The following is a 24,433-nucleotide window of genomic DNA, read 5'->3' as shown; positions in this document are numbered from 1 at the left end:
ACTTAACCTCAGGTATCATGTTTTATTCTAACCCTTATCAGAACAAAGAAGTGTTCTGAAACTGCCTGAGACCCTTCTGATCCCAACTGCCAAAATTATTTTCTAGTCTGTTATGCAAGACTCACTAGGTTTTGGTCTGATGCTCATGCAGCCACTATAACTGCATAAGCAAATTCAGAAGACTCTCCTGTGCCAAACTTTGGAGTCCAGAAAATTTAGAACAATTGTTCATTTCTAATAATTCTGGCAGAGAAATGATTTATGCAAATCAACCAAACCAGCCCCTTCCATAGAACGAAAATAGCGTCATTCGTGCTCCTTATGGATATACATTAACCTTATGCTTGGGCATTACCCTGCTTAGATGGCTGGAAAATGGGGGTCAGTGTACCTTATGGCATTTAGGAGTCCCTTCAGATAGCCATCCCTGTAATGAAAGTGTACACTGAACCAATGATAAAGATCCTCATTTGGAACAAAAGAGACCCTGTGCCTCAAAATAACCCCTAATTGAGAAACCCAAGACGGGAAGGGTATTCCTCCAGGCACTTTTACCTAACTACGGTATGCCTCAGCTTGAGAAGTCTATTTGCAGTTTATCTGCTACTGTGGTTCAAATTGCTGATGATATTGCAAATGGAATGTCAGCCCAACAAAAATCCTTAGAATCTCTTGTTATAAGAGTTTCATTAAATAACAGAATAGTCCTCGATTTCCTTCTAGCTCAACAAAGAAGAGTGTGAGTCATTGCCAATACCTCCTATTATACTTGGATAAATACCACAGGAGTAGAACAAGATATTAGATTCACCAGAAGACTACTTGGTTACCTTCACTATCTCCTATGCATGACTCTCATTTCCTAGATATCCTTAGTTGGTTGCCCAATGGCACTGGTTCTTGGTTGCGCTCTATACTACAAACCAGGTTAATTCTTTCAATTGTTATAATAACTGTGGTAGGCTTCATTAAATGATGTATGAAATGCTTGACTAATGCTTGTGACCAACAGGGAGGGGCTCCCATTGCTTTGCAGAGAGGTAGGTATCTTAAAGAAACCTATCATACCACACCTTTTAATCCCCCTGTGTGCTTATGCTACTTTTCAGAAATGATCAGAGCCACTTGAAAGAACCATTTTGTTTCCCTGGAGCGTTTCATTTTGATTCTTATTGTTCGAGTCCGGTCTGAAATTGTTCCTCCAATGTGGCCTTGTCTACTACACTACCCCAATAGAATGAACTCACCCTGAAGATGAGGCCTATTAGCTTGGCAAGGTGAAGAAAATAATTCCTATCAACCAAAGCCCTTGAGGAAAGCAGATAGAGTCCTTGCAAAAGAAGGCAATTCTATTGTGGGGGCTTGACCAAGAGGGAGGAATGTGCCGGCAGACCTTCAAATACAGAGGCATTCAAACTGAACTCACAATGACAGGTTAACTCTGACCACTCTTGGGAAAAACTAGGGAAGAGGTGAAACATAGTTGTTCCAGGAAAATATGTTGTAAGAATGTTCCAAGAAGCAGGTAACCAAAAATATTATTTGATCAATCTGTCCTTGGAAAGAATGCTTACACAGGTGCCCTTCTCTCTCAAAAGAGATTGCCCCATTCTCAGGAAATGTGAACTGTCCTTATAAAATGCTTGCTTAAGTTGGCTCCAAGAAGTCTGCCAAAAAAAAACCAAACCAAACCCACTGCCGTCTAGTCGATTCCGACTCATAGTGATCCTATAGGACAGAGTAGAACTGCCCCATAGAGCTTCCAAGGAGCTCCTGGCGGATTCGAGCTGCCAACCTCTGGGTTAGCACCCATAGCACTTAACCACTACGCCACCAGAGTTTCCAAGAAGCCTGCAGATTAGCTGATATTTTGAAAGAATTACTTATGGTTATAGTTTTTACTAAGCCTTGTACGGATAAAAACCCCTCTTGTTTTTTGTACTTTGGAGCAGCTAGTGCTTTGCTTCATGCTCCCTAACCCGGGTTGTTCTATTCCTCGATAAAATTCATCTCTTTCTATGCCAACAGAGTAAGAAGTTTGTTTTGCTTTGACAGTTTGTTAAAGCCACCCTCTTGTGGTATTTGTAATAGCAGCGCTACTAAGACAGTGTGATAACAGCATCACGGTACCGTTAAAACAAAAAGGCTTTATGTGTTAGAGGTAGTAATAAATTATGGATTTCCTTAGAACGATTCCCATAAAAAACACAAAATCAAAACAAAAACCTGGGGGAAGAAATGCAACAAGATTGGCAAAATGTAGTAACTGTTGAAGCCAGGTGATGAGTAAATGGGGCTCATTATACAATTCTGCATACTCCTGTATATTTTTGAAATTTTTTGTAATAAAAAGCTAGACAAAAAAAGTGTAGGTATTTAGGTTTCTAACGGGAATCAGGAGACCCTTAAAACTACTGCTGTTGAGTCAACTGCAACTCATAGTGATCCTACAGGACAGAGTAAAACTGCCCTATAGGGTTTCCAAGGCTGTAAATCTCTATGGAAGTAGACTGCCACATCTTTCTCCTGTGGAGTCGTTGTGGGTTCAAACCACTGGCCTTGGGTGCTACAAAAGCACTTGGTTGCTAACAGAAAGGTTCAAGGTTTGAGTCCACCCAAAGGCACCTCGGAAGAAAAATCAGCCAATGAAAACCCTATAGAGCACAGTTCTACTCTACAAGTTGCAATCGATTCGACGACTACTGGTTACACAGGAATCACTACGAAGTTTGTTTTTTTAATTTGGGAAGAACTTGAGCAGCCCTCTTAATTAGGTAGATACATGGTAAATGTGCTCCCCCTCCAACTGTTCTGGAACCTGAGTCTAAGGCTTAGTTACAGAGGATGGCAGATTGGCACAGGGACCAAGGAGGCTTCTGAGAAGATGGGAAGATAACACGTAGCATGGCTCAGAAGTGGGAGTAGCCCCAACTGAGATCCACTGATAGAACACCAAGGGCCCCTGAGGGAAAAATCACTAAAAGGTGAGGGAAGAGGAAGCTCAACTGGGCCTAGGGGCCAGCTTGCCTTTAGGGAAGAGGTGCTTCTGGAGGTGCCTGAGCCTTCTCCTCAGAAGGGAGCAGGGAGCATGGTGCTCTCCGGGGGCCAGGCAGCTTCCAGCTTCTCCTTTATAAGGCAGATAGCCCCGACGAGCCCCTTCAGGTTGACTAAGTAAATAGTGGGGGCTCCTGAACTTATCATGGTAGGGAGCTTCCAGGGAGCACCAGTCACCAGGATGGGAAGTTGCCTGAGGTATTTGACTTTGGAATGGATGTGACTTCATTTTACCCTAAGCGGCTGAAGGGAGTGATGGTCATACCAAGTGTCTCCTTCTGCTGGGCAGAAGAGGGGGGTGAAAGCCTCATCTCTGGCTCAGATGCTCTCTGCCAGGAAAGGGGCGTGGATGTGGCCTGCCTGTGAGCGGTCTCCAGAGAGAGTGGGCTTATCCCCGTGAAGGAATATGTGTGCACCCCTGTGGTTTCACATCAGGAATCTGAGAGACAACAGGTCTGTTTCACAGTGAACCGCTCAGGAGCTCATCCATTTGAAAAACTTTGGGATAAACCTGAGGGCTGTAAGACTCTCTGGGACCGGGGCCTGGGGTTACTTCTGGCTGCACTTACCCTACCCACCTGGAGTACCATGCCAGCATTGCCCAGTACGAGGTCACTGAACGAATGAATGTCTCTAACAAATGATGGTACCACTGGAGCCCTATGCCTCAATGCGAGAGGAAACTCTCCTCTGGCTATACCATCCCCACTGAGACACTGACACTCTGTAGGAAGGTATGTTTAATAAGGACAATTCCAGCTGGGCCTGGCCCTTGCCAACACTATCCCAAATAGTTGGGATTCAAACTCAAGGACAGTCTTTGGGCACCTGCGACCATGGACCAAGCTTCCTAATCACAAGGCCCAAGACAAGACTGGCCCCTCCCCTAGCTGCACCATTTCCACATCCAACTTTTGTTGGTCTCAGTCAGAGAAAGGTGGTGGGCACTGGCTCAGCCTGCTGGAAAATGAGCTGTTCATGGATGTGCCAAGCCAGGGCACAACCTTCAGGGTGTGTCCCCAACCACCCAGGGTCAGAGGGCAGCACCAAGCATCAGCTTGCAGCCGGGACCAAAGTCAGGTGTGCCCATTGCTCAGATCCTAGCTTTCCTCAAAGGAGACTCCCAGGGCCACTCTGGTGAGTGTGGGGGCACAAGGGAGCCCTGGCTTTCTAAGGCTGGTATACCAGCTTTGCCTGGTCAGGGAGGCCCAGCTTCAGGGCCAGGGCTTATCACACGTAGTCCAGAATCTCTGTCTCCATCTCGTTCTCACTTCCATCTGAAGGTTTGAACTCTTCCTCCTCTTCATCGTCCTCCTCATCTTCCGCATACTCATACGTCAGCTGTTCTTTTTCTGTGTCAGCCTTGGCTGGGCTGGAGAAGAGAGCTGGGGCCAGAGGGGAAGAGACAGTGTGTCCTAATGCAGGGCTTCCTGAGTGCCCCAGGTGCCCAGAGCATGCTCCCAAGGCTCATGGGAGCCTGTTTAAATTAGAAGAGTCTGGGCTCAAGCCCTGGAAAAGCTGCCTCAGGAAGTATGGGGTGGACCTTGGAATCTGGAGTTTTACAAGCACTTCAGGGGTTTCTGGAGAACACGGGTTTGAAAACCACTCCCAGGGGAGCCATGTGTGAGTGTCAAGGTATCTATGGGCCTCTGAAAGTGTGCATACCATTCTGTGTGAAAACATTTTTCTGGGGAGAGGGTCCATAGTCTTAATTACTCTTACAGGGGCTGTGTGTCAACAAAGGCTGAGAACCCCAGGTATCCTTAGATCTGTGCAGGGTGGCTAACTCTGGGACTCCCCTGCCCCAACTCTGAAAGAGAGGCCCCTCTTGCTTATCCTCCCAGCATCATTGAACCCCTAGCCAAGAAACAGCTCACTCCCCTTTCTCACTTCCCCCGTAGCCAGCCCTTGCCTAGCGCTGGGGAAGGAGCAGGGCTACGTGATGCAGGGCAACTGCGATCAGGGGCCCCTACTTGCCTCTAGTAGAAGGCAAAGGCAGAACGTGCCCGCTTGTGCAGGAAGGTGCAGGATGGTGCCAGGGCACAAGGTGGAGGCCTGGACTACAGCACCAGCTCTGCTCCAGCCCCTGCCCTCTGGGTCCAGCTCTAGGTGCCATGACTCCCACCCCAAGCAGTCTCATCAGCTGCCCGAGGGCATACTGGGTCACAAGGCCTCCCTCCCACTTGAGTGCAATTTCCAAGGAATGGGTCTATTAAAGACCCTTGCTCTGTCCCCAGACTGGGCCTAAGGCCCAGGGTCCCTAGGCAGCTGGGGCCTCCCTTCACCCTGAGTGAGTGGCTCTCACCAGGCCTCTTGGAGCGGAGGGCCTGCCTGATCATGCCAGACATGGCGTTCCTCAGGTCATCGCTGGTCTTGGGCAGACACCACCCATCCCGTTCTGTGCATACATTCTCTGCCCCATCATTGCGGTGAATGATCTTCTGTAACCTGGGGGGAAAGAAGAAGGGTTGAGCTATAGAATTCCAGGATGGGGTCACTGCTACAGCTGCCAGCTGAAGGATCTTGCAGAGACAGGGATGTGTTTAGTGAAAACAACCCTTAGAGTGCAGTCTACAGAGATGACTGTGATAACAGAGAACATCTATTAAAGCTGTACCTCCCAGCTGGGTCCCTAACCTGTGTGGTTTCTGGACTCCCTCAAAAGTACGCAAAGCTGGGGGTGTGCTTGTGCACAGTTTCCTGGTGAAAGAGAGGTCATAGCTTTCACCAGGCTTTCAAGCCATATTTCACATGCTCCCCTATCTTTCCCCCTCTCCCTACCCTAGCTTCCCCACCCCTCCGTCCCACCCACCCAATGTTTTCAACATCACTAAGAACAAATGGATTAAAGGTTGTTCCTGGGATTCTGATTTAGAATCTTCCACTGATGTGGCAGAATGAAGCTGGGATCCAAGGATCCACCTGTGGATGAGCTCTCTTTAGGAGGTCTGTGACCGCCCCCGCTTATTTTATGCCACCTGAGGATAAGCTCCCAGCACTGACCCCAGTCCCGCTTTCCCCACCTGTATCCCATGGCCCCTGATGTACGTACTCTTCCACGTTCAAATCACAAAACTGATAGAACATCTGTCGATAAGGCGGCAGAGCGCCCTCCCGGAAGATATAGACAGAGTCCTGCGGAAAAGAGGGGTGAGAAGCAGGAAAGGTTAGTGGGAGCTTTTCTTTGGGAGCGGCCAGTGTCGCAGGTCCCCACGCTGCAGGCTCCCACGGGTCTCTCCAGGGAGTGGGCAGGTTCTCAGGACCCAGAGGCCTATCTGTTCTCCCAGGATACAGGCTGGGTACACAGGCCAGGTCAGTGAGCACGTGCGAAGATAACAAGCTCAAACTCCCCTGGAGGTTCTGGGAGGGACAAAGCAGACAAGCACCATGGGGCCACCGTGAGCCAAGACAATGTCCACGTGCTAGGCTACAGTGCTTACAACACGGAGCATGGCATTAACCTTGTGCTGGGCTCAACTTTCTGTGCCTTCCTGCTGAGTCTGCCCTTTTATTCTTTGCTGACTTCTAAATGGACATGTTATATATCCTTGCAAGCTGCCTTGACATTTTTTTCCAGGAAGAAAGCAGAGTTTCATGAGTATCAGCTTTCTCTTTTCCCTTCCCAGGCAGGTAGTTCTAGAGGTGGTGATAACTGCCAAGAAATTAGAGAATCCTTGAGAAGGAAGGTCACTCAGGCAATGACCTGGTTGCCCTCACTAAGAGCAAAGGTCTAGAAAACCTGTGGGGAGGCATAGGGCCTGGAAGTACTGATGACACTGGTGACAGCTGTGTCCACTCCTGCTGCCCCATCTCTGCCCCTCTCCCCGCCTCCCTCCTGGCTGCTGTTGTACTTACACTCTGTATTACCCAGTGTTTCAGGCAGGGATTCCAGGGAGGCAGACGCACCGTGCCCTGCCTCCCCCACAGGATCATGGAGCAGCTTATAGGAGCCTGAGGAAGGGAAAGGACTTTGGCAACTGTCAATCTGTGGCTGTATTAGCGAGGGCAGGCCTGGGTTCTTGTTCATCACAGTGCCCACACCCAGAACATAGCTAGGGCCAGATGGTCTGGTTCAGTTCCGTGCTTGTTCCGGTGTCTGATTCTGACCCTCCCGGTGCAAGCACACACCTCACCGAGGCCCAGGCACACCAAGGTACAGCATACATAGTTGTTGGTGTCGTCTATGACTTGCTGCTACCTCTCTGCACAGGAAGTCCTCAATATCCACTGCCCCACATGGTCTGTACCCCATGTTTTCACCCTCAGTTCCCGAAAGCAGACAGGACTGCCTGCCTTGAATCAGAGCCCCCTCCCTGGTGTGATTCGTGGGTATTCTGTGTGAGGTGGGTGCTGAACAGCATCACCTTCAACGAGGCAGGGAGCTGACGTCAACAGCTCTCTCCTGGGCTCAAGAAGCACCCACCTTGAGCTTGTACTTGTTGGAGGTTGATTTTCGTGCACTGGCCATTCCCGACGGGCCCAGACCCTGCTTCAGGTCCTGCATGGCGAGCTGGCTGGCTGTGAGGACACAAGGACAGTGCTCTGAAATGTGGCAGGGGTGGGTGGGGGGTTCTCCCAACCCCTTCCCTGCCCTGCCCACCCCATTCCTGTCCTCCATGAAGGCTGCACAGCAGTGTCCTGGAGTGACTCCCTCAGAAGCTCCTCCCCATCTGGCTGCCCAGATGCCCCATCTTCCTCAGCATCAGCGTGAGGGCAAACACTCCTCCATGCATGGTGACCTTCTTCTGAACCAGCTGGAGCCACTTACATGTCTTTTTGACAGTGATGGGGAGGCTGTAGTTGTAGGCACTGCGCTTTGTCTTGACAGGCATGTCGTTGGGGGTGTAACCTGCAGACAAGGGAGTCGTGTCACGTGATGGTGGGTGCAGAGCCCTGTTCTGGCAAACATCAGAGGTGGGACCAGGAGTAATAGTAGCTGGTGTTTTCTGGCACTCACCACTAGGGCTGTGTGCTCACGGTCCCCGTGCATTAGCTTACTGCAGTACTGGGGAGCAGGCATTTACGGGATGCCTGGCACATATTACATGAGCCAGAATGATTGCTGAATAAATGAGTGAATGACTCAGAGAGGTTCAGTGACTCGTCCAAGGTCAGTGGTGGGGTTCAGATCTTAATTTCTACCCTATCCTGCATCCAACAGATTCTCACCAAGAGAAGAAAGGTTTTTTTATCCCTTCTATATGAATACATTCCTATTGCAAAAGAAAACGCTAAAAATTGAAAGAAAAAGAGCAAAAGACAGAAAGCAAAGGTTTTAGTAATTTTTACCGTATTTCATTCCACAACGGATTCGGAAATCAAGGACTTGATAGATCTTGGCGTCTGGGTTTTTTCGGGGGTCATACCCATATCGAATCCACAGGCTTCTCCAGGGGCCTGTTATCTGGAGACAGACAAGGTGGGAGTGCCAGATGGGACCAAGGCCACAAGTCTTGAGCTGTCTCTGGTGAGCGTCGATCAAGCCCCAGCTCCCTCAGAGATGCATGCCCAGGTCTCCTTGGTGACCAGGCCAAGCAGAGCCCCACAGTGAGGCCAAGCACCCTGATAGTTGGGAACATGACTCTGGAATCACAGCCGGTCCCGCCACATGCAAACTCTGTCACCTGGCGCAGGTCACCAGACCTCTCCCAGCCTCAGTGTTCCTATTGAATGGAGATGGTCGAGCACCTTTCTCACTGTTTTTGTAAGGATTAAGGGAGATCATGCCCATGGAGCCTTTACTACAGCACCTGGCACATAGTAAGTGCTCAATTAATGCTAGCCATTATTATTATCTTAATGGATGGAATGTGTTCGGCCCCCGAATGATGCCCCTGAAGTCCTTACGTCTAAAAAATCAATGCAAAAAGACAGAGCCGGCTCTTGCAAGTCTGGAGTCCAACACGATAAGAGGGATTTCTAAAGTGATGACCCTTTCTCACACCCTGCCACCTGCATTAGCCCTCATGATCATGCTTTCCACTGGCCTCTCTGAGTGCTCCAGTACAGGAGCCCTTGGCAGGTAGGCTCCCTTTCCTACTGGCACCCATGGGAACCTCAGTAATAACGCCCCCACTCCCCACCCTCCCAGACTGAATCAAAGGTGGATCTGTCCCCCACTGAACCCCAGTTGACCCAGCTGAGGCAGTGTGGCACTGGGTGAGAGGTCCACAGACAGGCCAGGGTCCCCGTGTGGCTCTGCCACTTGCTGGCTGTAGGACCTGGGTATGGCATGTCACCTCTCTAAGCCGAAGCTTTTCCTCAGAGATAAGATGGGAACCCTTCCACTACCTCCCAGTGAAGAATAAAGGACATTCTGTACATACATGCTTAATAACCCCATGCCTGGTCCTTAAGGAGTTCTCGATACAAAAGCATTTAAATATGTATAATCTCTTTATTTAAAAGTTAGGGGGATACTAAAATTGTCCAGCTATGACCAGATATGTTACTAAAGAGGCTGGGTGAGCTCCCTGGAACTTTTTCACACAGGAAGCTGAAAACCTTCCTAGATGGTTTTAAAAAGCCATCCCAGGGGTGCCAGGACAGGGAGCCGCCTGGTCTTGTGGTGGCTCTAAGACGTCACATCAGGGATCGAGGGTGACCTTGGTGGAAACCAAGGCAAGCAGGCAGGCAGGCAGGTGAACACTTACCATATAATAGGCCATGAAGGGCAGCAAGACCTTGAGCTTGTCGGGGTGAACGCTGATGTTGGCCTTGACGGCGCTACGGGACCAGATGGGACGAAGGTCAAACAGCTGGGGAGGGTCGAGGGCAGAGGCTGAGATAAATGTGAGCAGCTTTCCACTAGCCTACCTGTCCCAGACTCCCCAACCTGATCTGGCTCAAGTGGGCCCTTGGGGCTGAGCCCCCGGTGGGCAATTCCAGAGAGCAAGTGGCAAGAGCCGGGGCAGAATGCCCACCCCCCGGGCTTCTGCAGGGACAAGCCTCCCAGAACTACTGCCCTCACTCCCTCAGCCCTCCACTCAGAAACGGGTTGAAAGCCTGGTGGGTGCCAAGTGCAGCTGTGAAACCTGGCGGTCCTGAAATGACCTCATGGACATGGCCTCTGTCTTTAGGCAGCTCCCAGTGCAGCTGGGAGGCAGATGACCAAAGGACCCAGAGCAAGGCTCAGCGGGGAAGTGCTGGAGCTTTAGGAACCCTGAGTAGGCCCAGTTAGAAGGTGGATGCTCAGTTGAGACATCCTGAGGTGTGAAGGAGACAGCCTGGCCCGGGAGGACCTATAAAAAGCCCAGTGGGGCGGAAGCATGGAGGGCAAGGGCGGAAAGGGCCTTGTAAGCCAGGGTTAGGGATTTGGACCATGTCCAGAGGACAGTGAGGAGCTACAGGTAGTGGCTTTTTCTTTTTTTTTCCTGGAGTGTGACTGCTACAAATTAAACAAGTCTCTTTAAGAAATAAAAACCTTTCAAGGGAACAGAGTGTAACTTCAGCTTAGACAAGGGAAGAGTCCTGTGCTTCAGGTGGCCAGTGACTTGGCCTCATTGTGCACCTGGCTTTTCACGTGGACAGAGGACCCAGCCTCCGTGCCCACAGAACCCACAGGCCAGAAGGGAAGGCAGAGTGCTGCCTCTTGGCCAGGGCAGTGCACGGCGACAGAGCTCCAGCTCTCATGGGATGAAAGCACTGGGGCCTGGGACATGGAAGGCACTCCATCTGGCTTGTTGGAATGAACAAATGGATAAACAAAAACTTACTGGATCTGGAGCTACACGTTAAGTCACATTTGGACAGTGCACCCATTTCTACACCACTTCAAAGAGACTGCTTAAGAATTCTAAGAAGTATTTTCAGCCTTGGGAATTATAGGCCTTATATTGGCATGGCTTTTAGATGTGACATCTGGAGGTGAGAAATTCCCATCTACTAAAGAACCAGTTTACAAAAGAAAAAAAAGAAAAAGAAAGCCTGGCCAACCCCAAAACGAAGAAGAGCTGGAACCAGCTGGGTAAATACAAGGTAGTAACTGCAGAGGCAGGTGGACAGGGTAGGACAGGCTCACCTTCCTCAGCTCCTCCTCCACCTTCCTGTCTATGGGGTTGGTGCAGACTTTCTTCCACGTCTGGACTGCAGCCTCCAGTGGCTGCATGGGCACCTCATCCTCCTCAAAGTTGACAAAGATGGCATTGTGGGGGCGCCGGGCCCTGCTCAGGCCAATCAGGTTCTCGCCTGAGATGGTAGGGTTGTTGTAGCCTTCCCTGGGGGCAGAGAGAACCATCTTTGTGAGCTTTTCCCTGGGAACCCGGGTTAGGGAGAGGATCTTAGCACAGGCTGCTGAAGGCCGAGCCTATATTCTCAGGGAAGAGGACAAGGCAGCCACTGTGTGAAGCTCACAGAAGCTCTGGGGCCTGCAGCTCTAAAGCTCACCAAGCCCAAAAGGCCCCACGCATCTGGCTGGGCTGAGCCAGAGAATCTGCCTTCCTAAGAGGCTAGGCTGTGGGACGGGCACCCTGTGATGAGGCTGGTGGCCTCCTAACTGCACTCTGTCACACGCAGCACCATCCAGCTAGTGAAAAGTTGGACACAGCCTAAATGCCCACCAGTGGAGAATGGCAAGATCGATTAAGGCACAGCCACACAACGTAACACGATCTGCTGTTACAATGGACAGTGACAACAACAGCTAAGCTTACTGACATTTACTCTTATGTGTTCGCTTATTTAACCCTCAAAACAATCCTATGACAGCGGAACCATTTTCCAATGAAGTAACTGAGGCCACAGGGATTAGGAAACCTGCCCAGAGTCAAAGAGCTGGTAGCAAGAGCTGGCATTCAAACCCAGGCAGCCTGGCTGCAGAGGCTACGTACTAACCACGTGCCCTGCTGACTCTCCAACACAGAGTGTGAGTCTTTGGCTCGGAAGCATTTTGTCAACAGATGGTGAGTGAACAAACATTAGTACCAAGTGGTACCATCATCCAGCAGAGAGTTAAGAGGAAGAGTTCTAGAACCAGGCGTTCTTGGATCTATCTATGTGTTGGCATAAAATGCAACTAGAAGAATGTTACCCGATATGCTCATAGTGGCTAGCTCTGTGGGTAAGATTTCAGAAACGTCAAACTTACACAAAAGTGGGGAGAATGGTATCAAGAACCCATAAACCCATCATCAGCTTCAACAGTTATTGTCACATGGCTAACCTTGTTTCATCCATACCCTGCCCCAACCCCACTAAATTATTTCAAAGTATATTTTAAAGTATACCTTGGGCATCATACAGTTTCATTTCAGGTGATTATTACCTTTTTATTTCTTCCCATTTTGCCTTAATTTCCTACATGAATATGTGCCACCTTCATATTTAGAAGGAAAAACAAAGTCATTTTCACAATGGGAAACAAAATTAAAAAGATGGGGTGAAGTCTGTGCCTTTGCTTTTATGTAAATTCATTAGAAACCATCCTTGACAGGTATAACATTAACCTGTTTTCAAGGACACCTCCCCCAAATCCCTGACACCCCAAAGAAGAAAGCTGCTGGTGGCTATACTTCCAGGGCCAAGCACCCTTCTGCAAGAGCAGCAGGAGACAGGCTAGCCTGTGCCGGGCACTGCAGACCCATGGCTGCCTTTACTACCTCCCCACCCTCCATGGCGGCTCCAGGCATTAGACATCTGCGTGCCATCACCACGATTCTAAGGGAGTGGAGAACTGCTGGTAGGTGATGAGGGCTGGCAACAAAGTCAGTAGGACCACCCCAGAGGGATCCCCTGAGGAGCAGAATGGGCTGAACTGCCAGGAGGAGAAGGGACCCTCCCCCTGCCTGGCCTCCTAGCCTCTCTGCCCACCTGGCTTATGGGGAGCTCAACTCCCCAGACCCAGGGTACATCCAGCGAGGCAGTGGCCTGGCCTGACCCTGCCAAGTCCTGTGTACCCAGGAAGGCCAGCAGAGCAGAAAATACGATAGCAGGCCTGGGAGAAAAGGCAGGTTCTTTCCAAGGGCAGGAAAACTGACAAACCACATGGGGAGGGAAAAGAGGCCTGTAGGCCTGATGGTGGCTGGGCCCCCATCCCTCACTCCCACCCCAGAGGTTTGTGAACAGCTGCTGGCTGGCCACCACAGGACGGAGAAGTGACTCAGTGAAAAGAGTGCTCTATTTTCTTCTATACATTTTTCTTTGTTTCTGACAACAAGAGCAAATGACTTGGGGGAGGAGGAAATCAAAGCATTTCAGAAATACTTAATTGAAAAAAAAAAAGGATCCTATCCCCGCATGCTGAAAACTCTTGCACCTAGTATAATAAACACATAGAAAATTGGCTGTATCATATTATCTGTAGGGTTTTAAACCAGGAGGTGATATGACCTGAGTCTTTTTCATTACACATTTCTGTTATGTTTTGATTTTTTCTAACAAACACAACTTACTCCTGCAATCAGAAAAAAAAAGGTGGGGGGGAGGTTATAGATTCAACAGACCTGAGAGACACCAATCAAAATACCATGTGGCCCTTGTTTGGCTCCTGAGTCATTTTTGAGACAACTGGGGAAACTGAACAAGGACTGGGTATTGGAGGATTTGAAGGAATACTGTTTATTTTGTTTGGTATTGTAACAGTATTGCAGTTATGTTTTTTTAATCAAACCCTGCCAGGCACTCATTGGTTTAAGTACTTTAAAAATCTTAAATCATTTGTTGCTGTGTGCTGTCGACTTGATTCCGACTCATAGAGACCCTATAGGACAGAGCGGAATTGCCCCATAGAGTTTCCTAGCCTGTAATCTTTACTGGAGCAGATCGCCAGGTCTTTTCTCCCTCAGAGGGGCTGGTGAATTTGAACTGCTGATCTTTTGGTTAGCAGCTGAGCGCTTAAGCATCGCACCACCAGGGTCCATTAAGTCATTTACTCTTCCTAACATTGCAGGGAAGTAGGTACTACTATCATCTCCTGTAAAGACAGGGAAACTGGTGCGGAGAGGTTAGGCAGCTCATAAGACCACACGGGACTGAGCTGTGGTACCAGGACTTAAATGCAAGCAACCAGGTACCAATGTCTGGGCTCCTCTCACCAAACCAAGCTTTTGCTCAACTTCCTGTTGCTGTCAACAATTAAATCAATAAATGGTCTCAAAAACATATCTTTGAGCACTGAGGTGAGAATCGCTGTGGGAGAACTCCTAGAGGTGGGACAGCTTGGTCAATAGGAAAGAACATGTAAAACTGTAACAGATTTTGCCAAGCTGCTCTCCAAAAGAGTTGACATCATTCATGGCACCCCTTACAGTAGGAGTGCCTGTCTGTCCTCTCCACACCCCAAGGTAAGTGCTTTTTGGGACACGTCTTTAAGTCTCCAAAGGTGACACCCCCAAGTCACTTTTTGCGGTGTGGGGAAGCATCAAGCTAGGCCTCCAGTAGGGAACAGACTCAGGCTGGTTCCTGACACTCCGTGTTAGGCCCACCCTTGCCATCAGCTGCTCTGCCTTTGGAGGCAGGACATAGGGGGCACTGGGACTGTGGGCCTGAGCAAAGCCGGCAATCCCCCAGCCAGCTGGAAGGGAGATGACCCATGGCTGCCCACGTCGGCAGGCTCTGTATATAACTCATCTCAAGTTTAGAAGCTTAAAACACGCTATGGAAAAATTCTTTAACAAAGATCATCACCTATGGGTCATTTTCCAAAATTTCCTTTTCCTTTTGCTTATGTGTTTTTACTAGTCTTGCTATTCTAAACAGTTACTCGCTCAGTCCACAGATACTTGCTGAGTGCCTCCCGTGTGCCAGGCTTGTTCCAAGCACCGGGAGTACAACAGAGAACAAAACAGGCTAAATCTCAACGTTTATGAAGCCGATGTTAAAACTTGTGAAGTTTTCTAATTTTGTCTTCTGTGGGTAATTTGAGAAAAGCAAAGAAAAATCAGGACAGCGTAGCATTGGGCAGTAAGCAAGGCCTGTGGCATTGGAATGACTGGGGTTCAGGTGCTGGTTCATGTGACCTGGGCAAGCTCTTATTCCTAAGTACATTTCCTCAGTTGTAAATGGGCGTGACACAAACATGGAATCACTATAAGGCTGGGGATAAAATACACACACAATGCTTCTCCCAGAAGAATATTAAATAACTGGCAGTGGAGGTGGCGGATGCTATTTTCTCCATATTTTCTAACAGTATTCAGTCTTGGCTTTTACACAAAGGGAATCCTATTCCCTCATGCCAACATGTGGCTGGTCACCAATGCAAAACCAACATCTGACAATTCCCACTCCTGCTTTTCCAACAACCCCTGGGGTCTCTATCTCAAGACCGTCTATGCTCAAGAATTTATTTGATTTCAATAAACTGTACACTTGCATGTGGCCTTGTTAGGAATGTGTGCACGGGAGGCGGGGATGGGGAGGGGGACATGGGCTATGATACACACCCATCTGGCTTTTCACAACCCTTAGTGTAGGAGAAACCCATCGTTTATTCAAGAGATACTGAGTGTCTCTCCTCAAGGAGCTTAAGTTCTAGAGGGGAGATAGACTACAAACAAGTACACAAATAACAAGCAAGATCTGTTCAGGGTCACAGTCACCTGGAGGGAAGTGGCACTAGAGACTAGCCAGGGGTTGATGGTTCTCTGAGGTGACCTCCAGCTGCATGGGGGCAGCCCAGGAGATAGCAAATAGCTGGGCTGAACTGGGATTGGGGTGTTGCAGTGACTGTGGCAGTGGGAGGCAGGCAGGGGAAGGACGATTTTATAGAGGGCCATGCAATCACTGACGGGGGAGTGGCAGTGAGGACATGAGGAGGCAGAGGACAGGGAAACATGCAGGGTCCAAGGACGTATGTTGGGGGGCCACTTGGCATGGGACCCCCTAGCATAAGAGGGGGATGTTTGCAAGAAGCACTCCTTCGGTGGTTGTTACGGATTGAATTGGGTCCCCTAAACAGATGGGTTGAAGTCCTAACCCCTGTTACCTATGACCGTTACCTTATTTGGAAATAGAGTCTTTTAAGAGGGAGTAGGCTAAGGCCTGGTAATCTGCTTCCATAAGGATTACAGCCAAGAAAACCATACGGAGCAGTTCTACTCTATAACACGTGAGGTCACCATGAGTTGGAATTGACTTGACAGCACAAGACAACTAGAGAGTGGGTCCCCATCCCATCTAAGTAATGTCTTATGAAAGAGGAAAACAGACACAAAGAGACACATGGGGGAAGATACTATGTGAAGATGCGTCTATAAGCCAAGGAATGCCAAGAATTGCCAAGAGCCACTTGAAGCTAGGAGAGAGGCTTTGAAAGGAATCAACATGGCCAATACCCTGATGTGGAGTTCTAGCCTCCAGAACTGTGAGACAATAAATTTCTGTTCTTTAAAGCCACAGACTTTGTGATATGTCGTTACAGCAGCCCTAGGACACTGAGACATTGGTGTTGTTGTTGCTAACAGCAAGGTCCAGAGAGTGACTGGTCACCAATATCTAGGGGATTAAGCCAAAGAAGCCATTTCTTAGCAGGAACCCTTAAGTCCTACAGCCAAGTTCTCTGCACTTTAAGGTCCCATGGGAATGAAGGCAAGCTTGTGATCACATGGTACCATTTACTGAGGACTTTCTCTGTACTGGGCCTTGTGCTGAGAGCTTCAGGTGCTTTACTTTATTTAATCCTAATACCTCTGTTTGGTAGGTACTATTGTTATCCCGTTTTAAAGAGAGGGAAACTGAAGCTCAGAGAGGCTAAGTGGCATGCCTGAGACCTCCCAGCTCGTGAGTGGCAGAGTCAAGCTTCAGACCCAGGTACCCTGACTCCAGGACCCTTGCTCTGAACCCTGACGCTGCAAGGAGGGCCTTACCGGTGTTGTATGTCTGGTCGATAGAAGTAATCCACTGGGGTGTCCAGCCGCGAGAAGATGGGTGGGGGGATGTAGAGCGGCAGCTCCTGGTTGAAGAAATCCTCCTTCTCGGGCTTGAGCATGAGCACTTTGTCATACATTGACGTGTGCCTGCCGTCTGCATCTGTATGCACTGCCAAGTACTGGAAGTCAGACATTCCTGGAAGGAGAAGCAGACGGACAGTGGACACACGGCCAAGGACAGCTATCCCTGTTACAACTACATCTTCCATATACTCATCCAGGAACTGGGAGTTACCACCCACCAACCCCTACATTCCTTTAGGAAGGTGCTGAGTGAGCTGTGTGTTGGATACTGCTGGGACAATTGTGGCAGGGGCTGAATCAATACCCTTCAGTAATGCTTTTGCTAACTTGGCTCAGTTTACTTCTAAGTCACTTGAATAAATACTACTGAGGGAGACTATGTTATATATGTTATACGTTATATGTGAAGATAAGTCTGGGTCAGTGCTTCTCAAGGTGTAATGTGCAGAAGGATCTCCTGGGATCTGCAGATTCTGAGATGCTGCGGTTCTAACAAGCCCCCAGATGAGGCCCATGCTGCTGGTTCAGGGCCCATACACAGAACAGCAAGGTTCTGGGTCAATTAGAAATAAAAACATGAAATGTAGTATTTTATGAACCACTTGGAAAGGCTTGTCCCAGGAAGTATGGCCCTCTTTTATGAATACCACATTCCACCAGAATGACTGCTGTTCAAAATACTCAACACCATGTGACCATGGGTCCTTTTTTCCTTACTTTTCACTTCCTTCTTCCTCTCTCTTCTCTATTCTCCTTTTCATTTCTCAGTCTTTATTCTCTTCGGATACTGTCTTAGAACTGCCAGTGGCAACTGCAGACATCTCTGAGGCTTGCCAGTAACCTGCCAAGTACCCTTGAATGGCACAGTCTCCCTGACTCTTCACCAGGACCTGATGAGCTCAGGGCTACTCGTCCACTGTACACACGAGGAGACCAAGCCCAAGGGATGCCAAGTGACTTGCCCAAAGACACTGGCAGAACTCATGTAGGCACAGCTCCAAAGCCCATGTTCTTTCTTACCTGTCCCCACTTTACTGCCTCCTCACCAAGTCAATTAAGGACCCCACAGGAGATCTAGTCTGCTAGAAATTCAAAGTAGATGAGGTCTCAAGGGACTGAGGTGATCTGGGAAGGCTTAAAGGGAAGCAGGACCAGCAGCAGTCAAGATGAAGAGAGGGAATCCAAAAAAGACATAGAAAACTGAAGGTTTGCTGACTAGTTTTATTTTGGATCCACACTATGGTTTTATTAAAAGGTAGGAGACTTCTCACAGAACTCTAGATTTCTTGCTTCTCTTAAGAATGTGGAAGATTGGGCAGCAATGAGTCTGCAGTCCCGCAGGGAACTGCTGCCTACAGGGACGGGAGCCTGTGCTCTGCGGTTTCCCACAGCCCCCTGCTCCTTGTCCCCTGGGAAATCCTGGCCTGCTTCACTCGTGGAGATGACCCACTCAAAACCCTTCGAGAAGTTGGGACAGAAGGCCCTGAAATAAGCTCATGTGGCAAAAGTGTATTTTGTAGTTACCCTGAAACTTGTAAGTGGTAGAGATGATGCCAAGGATCTCCATCTCAAATGTGACCTCGGGACAGGCCTCGGCCCCTGGCACCACTGCCCGTCGCTTCGTCTTTCTCTTGATCCGGAGTAGCAGGCTGCTGGTACTGAAGCGGTTGGCACACACAGGGTGGCAGTAGGGATCCTTGGGCCGGAAGTACAGCTCCAGCCTCTTGGTGGGATCTGCGTAGATCTGTGTTGAGAGCCGAAGAAGACAGGAGTGGAGCAGTGAGCAGATAAGCAGTCTGTCAGGAAGCTGTTCCCCTCTCAACCCAAGCCTTATGACAACACAGGTGACTCAGGGAGGGCCAGAAGGCTCATGTTTTATTCTGGGCTCTTAATTCCCAAAAACCCAGTGTCCAAACCCAAGTATCTGAGTTTTTATCTAGGCAAAAAAACGAGGCTAAGTAGTCTCTTCCTTCCAAGGGGTTATAAAGTTGGAGATAACTTTCTAGGTAGGCGCCTCCATTTATCAAGTGCCTGGTGAATATGGGGCATTATGAGACTTCCTGGCAATACTTCATGGGCGGTGTTATCAAACCCTGAGTTTACCTTTGAGGCATTGGAGGCTTGCAGGTGGGTAGGGTGGAGTGTTTAGTTACTTGCCTAAAGCTACTTGCTTAAGGAACTACCCAGCCCAAAGGGTTTTGGGATTCAGACTCACATACAAATGTTTCTAGGTCCAAAGAAGATCAGCTCAATCAGTGAGATCCACTATGACTCTAAGTATCACCTACCCTTTCCAAACTTTTTATAGGACTGTTACAATGATTAAAGAATTAGTCTAGTGCCTAGTTCATGGTAAACGGTCAACACATGTCACCTGCATTGTGAATGTCTGCCCTACACTAGGGAAAAGGGGCAAAATGAGCATCAGATGTATACATATGAAAGCACCAACAAAGTGTGCTACTTGCTATTCTGCTGGCTCCCCAATACCCAGGACAGGGCCTGGTTCTCAAAAGGTGCTCAGGAAATAGCTAGTGAAGGAATGAAGGTTAAAAGGGACTCCATTCCCCAGAAATCATCTTCTCATGAAACATATGTCTCTGAGACTGACCCACTGGGGTGGGAATTTCCCCAGATGTAGGCCTGGCACAGAAGAGGTGCTCATGAACATGAGTAGAATGAATGAATGAATGTCCAAGGTCCCTTCCCAAAGAGCTCACACTGTAGTCTGGTACAGATGCCTTTAGGGTTAGTGAGAGCAAATGTCCTGTCAAAGCCACAAGTCAAGTGAGTAAGCCAGTATAAAAGAACAAAACATGAATGACTGGGGATCTATTGGAGGCATTTAAAGGTTTAGTGTAGGTAAAGCATTTAGCAAAAAGCTTGGCACCAAGTAAAAGCTCATCCTAGCTCCTCTACTTGTTGCCTGACCTTGAACACACCCACCTCAGTTTCCTTGTAAAATGTAGTTAATGATAGTTCCTACCTGGTAAGAGTTCCGAGGATCAAATGTAAATAACATATGGAGAACCGTGCCTGGCACACAAGATGTCAGCTATTGTTACTCTTAACCCTAATAACATAACACTCTTGCCCCTCTCATGTATGTCAACCAAAAAAACCAAACCCGTCGCCATCAAGTTGATTCCCACTCATAGCGACCCACCAGAACCGCCCCATAGGGTTTCCAAGGAGCGCACGGTGGATTCCAACTGCCGACCTTTTGGTTAACAGCCAAGCTCTTCATCACTGCGCCACCAGGGATCCCTCATGTATGTCAGCGGTCCTTAATCTCCCCGTGCCTGTTTTCTACTACGTGATATAAAGACAAGGCTGCCCAGCACACCCTTGACGTTCATGGCAGGGATGCTGAGGCTGCAGTTCGTATCTAGGATGGGATGAAAGACTCCCTAGAGTCTCTCCCACTGTCCTTTTGCCACTGCTCCCAAATTTCAAATCGGCCCATTGCGGGTGATCTCAGAAGCAAAGCTCCCGCCCACCGGCTCCCCGAGAGCCCGCCTCGCGCCCCGTTGCCTAGGCAACCACACTTCGCCAGGTAGCCCCGCCCCTCCGGCCGTAATTCGCGACGGGGTCCCTCCCCATTGTCCTAGACACTCCTCGCTCCTTACCCGGGAGACGCCTTCCTCGCCGCCCAGAGTCGGCAGCATCTTGGGCACGTTGCGCACCACACCCGGATACTCCACACACACCATACCCCGTTCCCGCCGCAGCTCCAGGGGGACCGCAGCACCCGGTCCAGCCTCGGCCGCCATCCCTGCCCGTGTGCCAGGCCCGTCGCTATTCGTCCCTCAAACGTTCCTAGAGCCCTCGCTTCAATGGTTCCGCGAAGGAATCGTTCCGGGTTCCCTCACTGCTCGCTTCTCCCTAAATCCCCGGGTTCAACGAACCGCGAAGGCCTCTGGGGAGCATATGCCCGGGATCAAAGTAAACGACGGCCACGTCACCTTTTTGTTTAAAATTAAGAAGGTTAGCCGAAGAGGCGGTACAAGGGCCTGTCTCTTCCAAAGGCCTGCGAGAGGCCCGGAGGGTTGTAAGTCACGTCCAGCCTTCGATGTTAGCCAATGAGAACCCGAGATCCAAGGCGCCATTCTAGCCAATGAAAAGTCAGGAGGAAGTCAGGTCCTGGTTTAGCGCCATAGATTTTAGCCAATGAAGAACCAGGACTAGGGATTTCACCCAATGACGAATCGGAGGCGCTCTCGGGGTAGGCTTCCGACCCGCCTCCTTGCGTGCGAAACGGTTCCATGAATAGATTTCCGGACCCGGAAACCCGCGGTGCGGTTTTCTGTGTGCGCACGCGAAGTTCTCACCCCTGCTAGCCACCTCAGCTGCCGTTTCTAACGGCGCCTGGAGGCCAGGCGAGTCCGATCTGAAAGTGGCGAGCGCGAGGGAATTGTGGATTAAATGTACCTCTCACCGCCAAAACCCACACCTAACCCCTCATAGCACTCCCATAGGACAGAGTAGAACTACCCCATAGGGTTTCCAAGGCTGTAAATCTTTTGGGAAGCAGACTGCCACATCTTTCTCCTGCTCACTTTCAGTTAGTAGCCAACGCATTAACAACTAGGCCACCAGGACTCCAAAACTTAGTGGGCGGCTGCATTGGAACCCGAAGTCTCAAGCACCTTAAGTTGGTGAGAGACATTCACTGAAGACTAAACCAAACCAAACCCGTGCGTAAACAGAGTAGAACGGCCCCATGGGGTTTCCAAGGCTGTAACCAATCTTACTCAAATTTATGCATCAACCACTAAGGCCAAAGATGAAGAAATTGAAGGTTTCTACCAACTTTTGCAGTCTGAGACTGATAGAACCTGCAATCAAGATGTATTGATAATTAGTGGTGATTGGAATGTGAAACTTAAAAACAAAGAAGGATCGGTAGTTGGAAAATATGGCCTTGCTGATAGAAATGCTGCTGGACATCCCCATGATAGAATTTTGCAAGACCAACAAGTTCTTCATTGCAAATACTTTTTTCCAACAGCATAAAAGGTGATTATACATATGGACCTTGCCAGATGGAATACAAAGGGATCAAAATTGACTACATCTGTGGAAAGAGACAACAGAAAAGCTCAATATCATCAGTCAGAGCAAGGCCAGGGGCCGACTGCAGAACAGACCTATCAGTTGCTCACATGCAAGTTGAAGAATATTAGAACAAGTCAGCGAGAGGCAAAGTATGACCTTGAGTATATCCCAACTGAATTTAGAGACAATCTCAAGAATAGATTTGATACACTGAATGCTAATGACTGAAGACCAGACCTCTTGTGGAATGACATCAAGGAAATCATACATGAAGAAAGCAAGAGGTCATTAAAAAACAGGAAAGAAAGAAAGACCAAAATGGCTGTCAGAATAGACTCCGAAACTTGCTCTTGAACATCTAGTAGCTAAAGCAAAAGGAAGAAATGATGAAGTAAAAGAGCTGAACAGAAGCTTTCAAAGTGAGGCTAGAGAAGACAAAGTATTATAATGACATGTGCAAAGACCTGGAACTAGAAAACCAAAAGGGAAGAACACGCTAGGTATTTCTCAAGCTGAAAGAACTGAAGAAAAAATTCCAGCCTCGAGTTGCAATATTGAAGGATTCTACAATGAAAATATTAAATGACACAGGAAGCATCAAAAGAAGATGGATGGAGTACACAGAGTCACTGTACCGAAAAGAATTGGTCAACTATTTCAGGAGTGGCACATGATTAAGAACGAATGGTACTGAAGAACTTCCAATCTGCACTGAAGGCATAGGTGAAAAACAAATGTCTTAGTTATCTAGTGCTGCTATAACAGAAATACCACAAGTGGATGGCTTGAACAAAGAGAAATTAATTTCTTTACAGTAAAGTAGGCTAAAAGTCCAAATTCAAGGTGTTAGCTCCAGGGGAAAAATTTCTGTCTCTGGCGGCTCTGGAGGAAGGTCGTTCTCATCAGTCTTCCCCTGGACTAGGAGCTTCTCCACGCAGGGACCCCAGGTCCAAAGGACGCGCTCTGCTCCCAGCACTGCTTTCTTGGTGGTATGAGGTCCCCCTGTTTCTCTGCTCTCCTCTCTCTTTTATGTCTCAAGAGATTGCCTCAAGACACAGTCCAATCTTGTAGGTTGAGTCCTGCCTCACTAATACAACTGCTACCCATCCTTCTTCATTAACATCATAGAGGCAGGATTTACAACATTTAGGAAAATAACACAGTACCAGAAATCATGGTCCAACCAAATGGATGTACACATTTCTTGGAGGACATAATTCATGGCAACAAGACTTCAGGAACTGACGGATTACCAATTGAGATGTTTCAACAAGTAGATGCAGTGCTGGATGTGCTCACTTATCTATGCCAAGAAATTTGGAAGACAGCTACCTGGCCAACTAACTGGAAGAGATCCATGTTTGTGCCCATTCCAAAGAAAAGTGATCCAACAGAATGTGGAAATTACCGAACAATATTGTTAAATCACACACAAGTAAAATTTTGCTGAAGATTATACAAAAGCGGTTGCAGGAGCACGTCGACAGGGAACAGCCAGAAATTCAAGCCAGATTCAGAAGGAACAAGGAATATAATTGCTAATATCATATGGACCTTGTCTTGGAAGAAGCACAGCCAGAATGCTCCTTAAACTTAATAAATTTTGTTATTGCAGTTGAACCAGATGGCGAGACTTCATCTCAGGTACTTTGGACATGTTATCAAGAAGGACCAGTCCTTGCAGCAGGACATCATGCTTGGTAAAGTAGAGGGTCATCAAAAAAGAGGAAGACCCGGAACGAGATGGATTGACACAGTGGCTGCAACAATGGGCTCAAGTATAACAATTGCAAGAACAGCGCAGGACCAGATAGTGTTTCTTTCTGTTGCACATAGGGTCGCTGTGAGTCAGAACTGACTCCATGGCACCTAGCAACAACCTAACAACAGTCATTGAATCAGCTTTCTTAAATCCATCTAGAACAATGAGGTAATCTTTTTTAGATTCAGAAATTATTTCAGAAACTTGGGGTAGCTGTATCCAAGGGGTCCCTCGCTTACTGATTATCTCCTGATATCCTCAGAAGATGCGTTGGTGGCAAAGTGGTTAAGCACTCGACTGCTAACAGAAAGGCTGGCAGTTCAAACCCACCAGCCCCTCCACATGGGAGAAAGATGTGGCAATATCTACTCAGTCCGAGTCCGAATTGACTGGATGGCATGCAACAACAGTATTCTCAAATCAGCACCTTCTTTCCATTCCCGCTTCCACTATGTAGTCTTTTTTTTTTTTTTTTTGAGTCCGCTTTTGCCCTCTCCAGTCCATTCTTCACACAACAGCCAGGGAGATCTTTTTTTTTTTTTTTTTTTTAATTGTGCTTTAAGTGAAAGTTTACAGCTTAAGTTAATTTCTCATACAAAAATTTATACACACATTGTTAGGTGACCCTATTTGCTCTCCTTATAATGTGACAGCACACTTCTCCTTTCCA

The 24,433-nt window shown here is 48.4% G+C and overlaps 1 protein-coding gene across 1 annotated transcript; it reads right to left on the bottom strand.

Annotated features, from left to right (window-relative positions):
- Positions 1-1,906: 1,906 nt before the first annotated feature.
- GTF3C5 (general transcription factor IIIC subunit 5) lies at positions 1,907-20,999 on the bottom strand. Its single transcript, XM_049895177.1, has 11 exons — positions 20,573-20,999; positions 18,468-18,687; positions 16,857-17,055; positions 11,075-11,270; positions 9,708-9,812; positions 8,344-8,458; positions 7,823-7,903; positions 7,478-7,572; positions 6,107-6,189; positions 5,360-5,502; positions 1,907-4,439 (listed from the first exon to the last, which is right to left on the bottom strand). Exons 1-11 carry the CDS (start codon positions 20,714-20,716, stop codon positions 4,285-4,287), a joined length of 1,536 nt encoding a protein of 511 aa, XP_049751134.1. The 5' UTR covers positions 20,717-20,999; the 3' UTR covers positions 1,907-4,284.
- Between the last annotated feature and the right edge of the window lie 3,434 nt (positions 21,000-24,433).

Source organism: Elephas maximus, chromosome 9, assembly GCF_024166365.1.
Source record: "Elephas maximus indicus isolate mEleMax1 chromosome 9, mEleMax1 primary haplotype, whole genome shotgun sequence".
In the NCBI taxonomy this organism is placed as follows: Eukaryota; Metazoa; Chordata; class Mammalia; order Proboscidea; family Elephantidae; genus Elephas; species Elephas maximus.
This window is presented reverse-complemented; position numbering and strand designations above follow the sequence as displayed.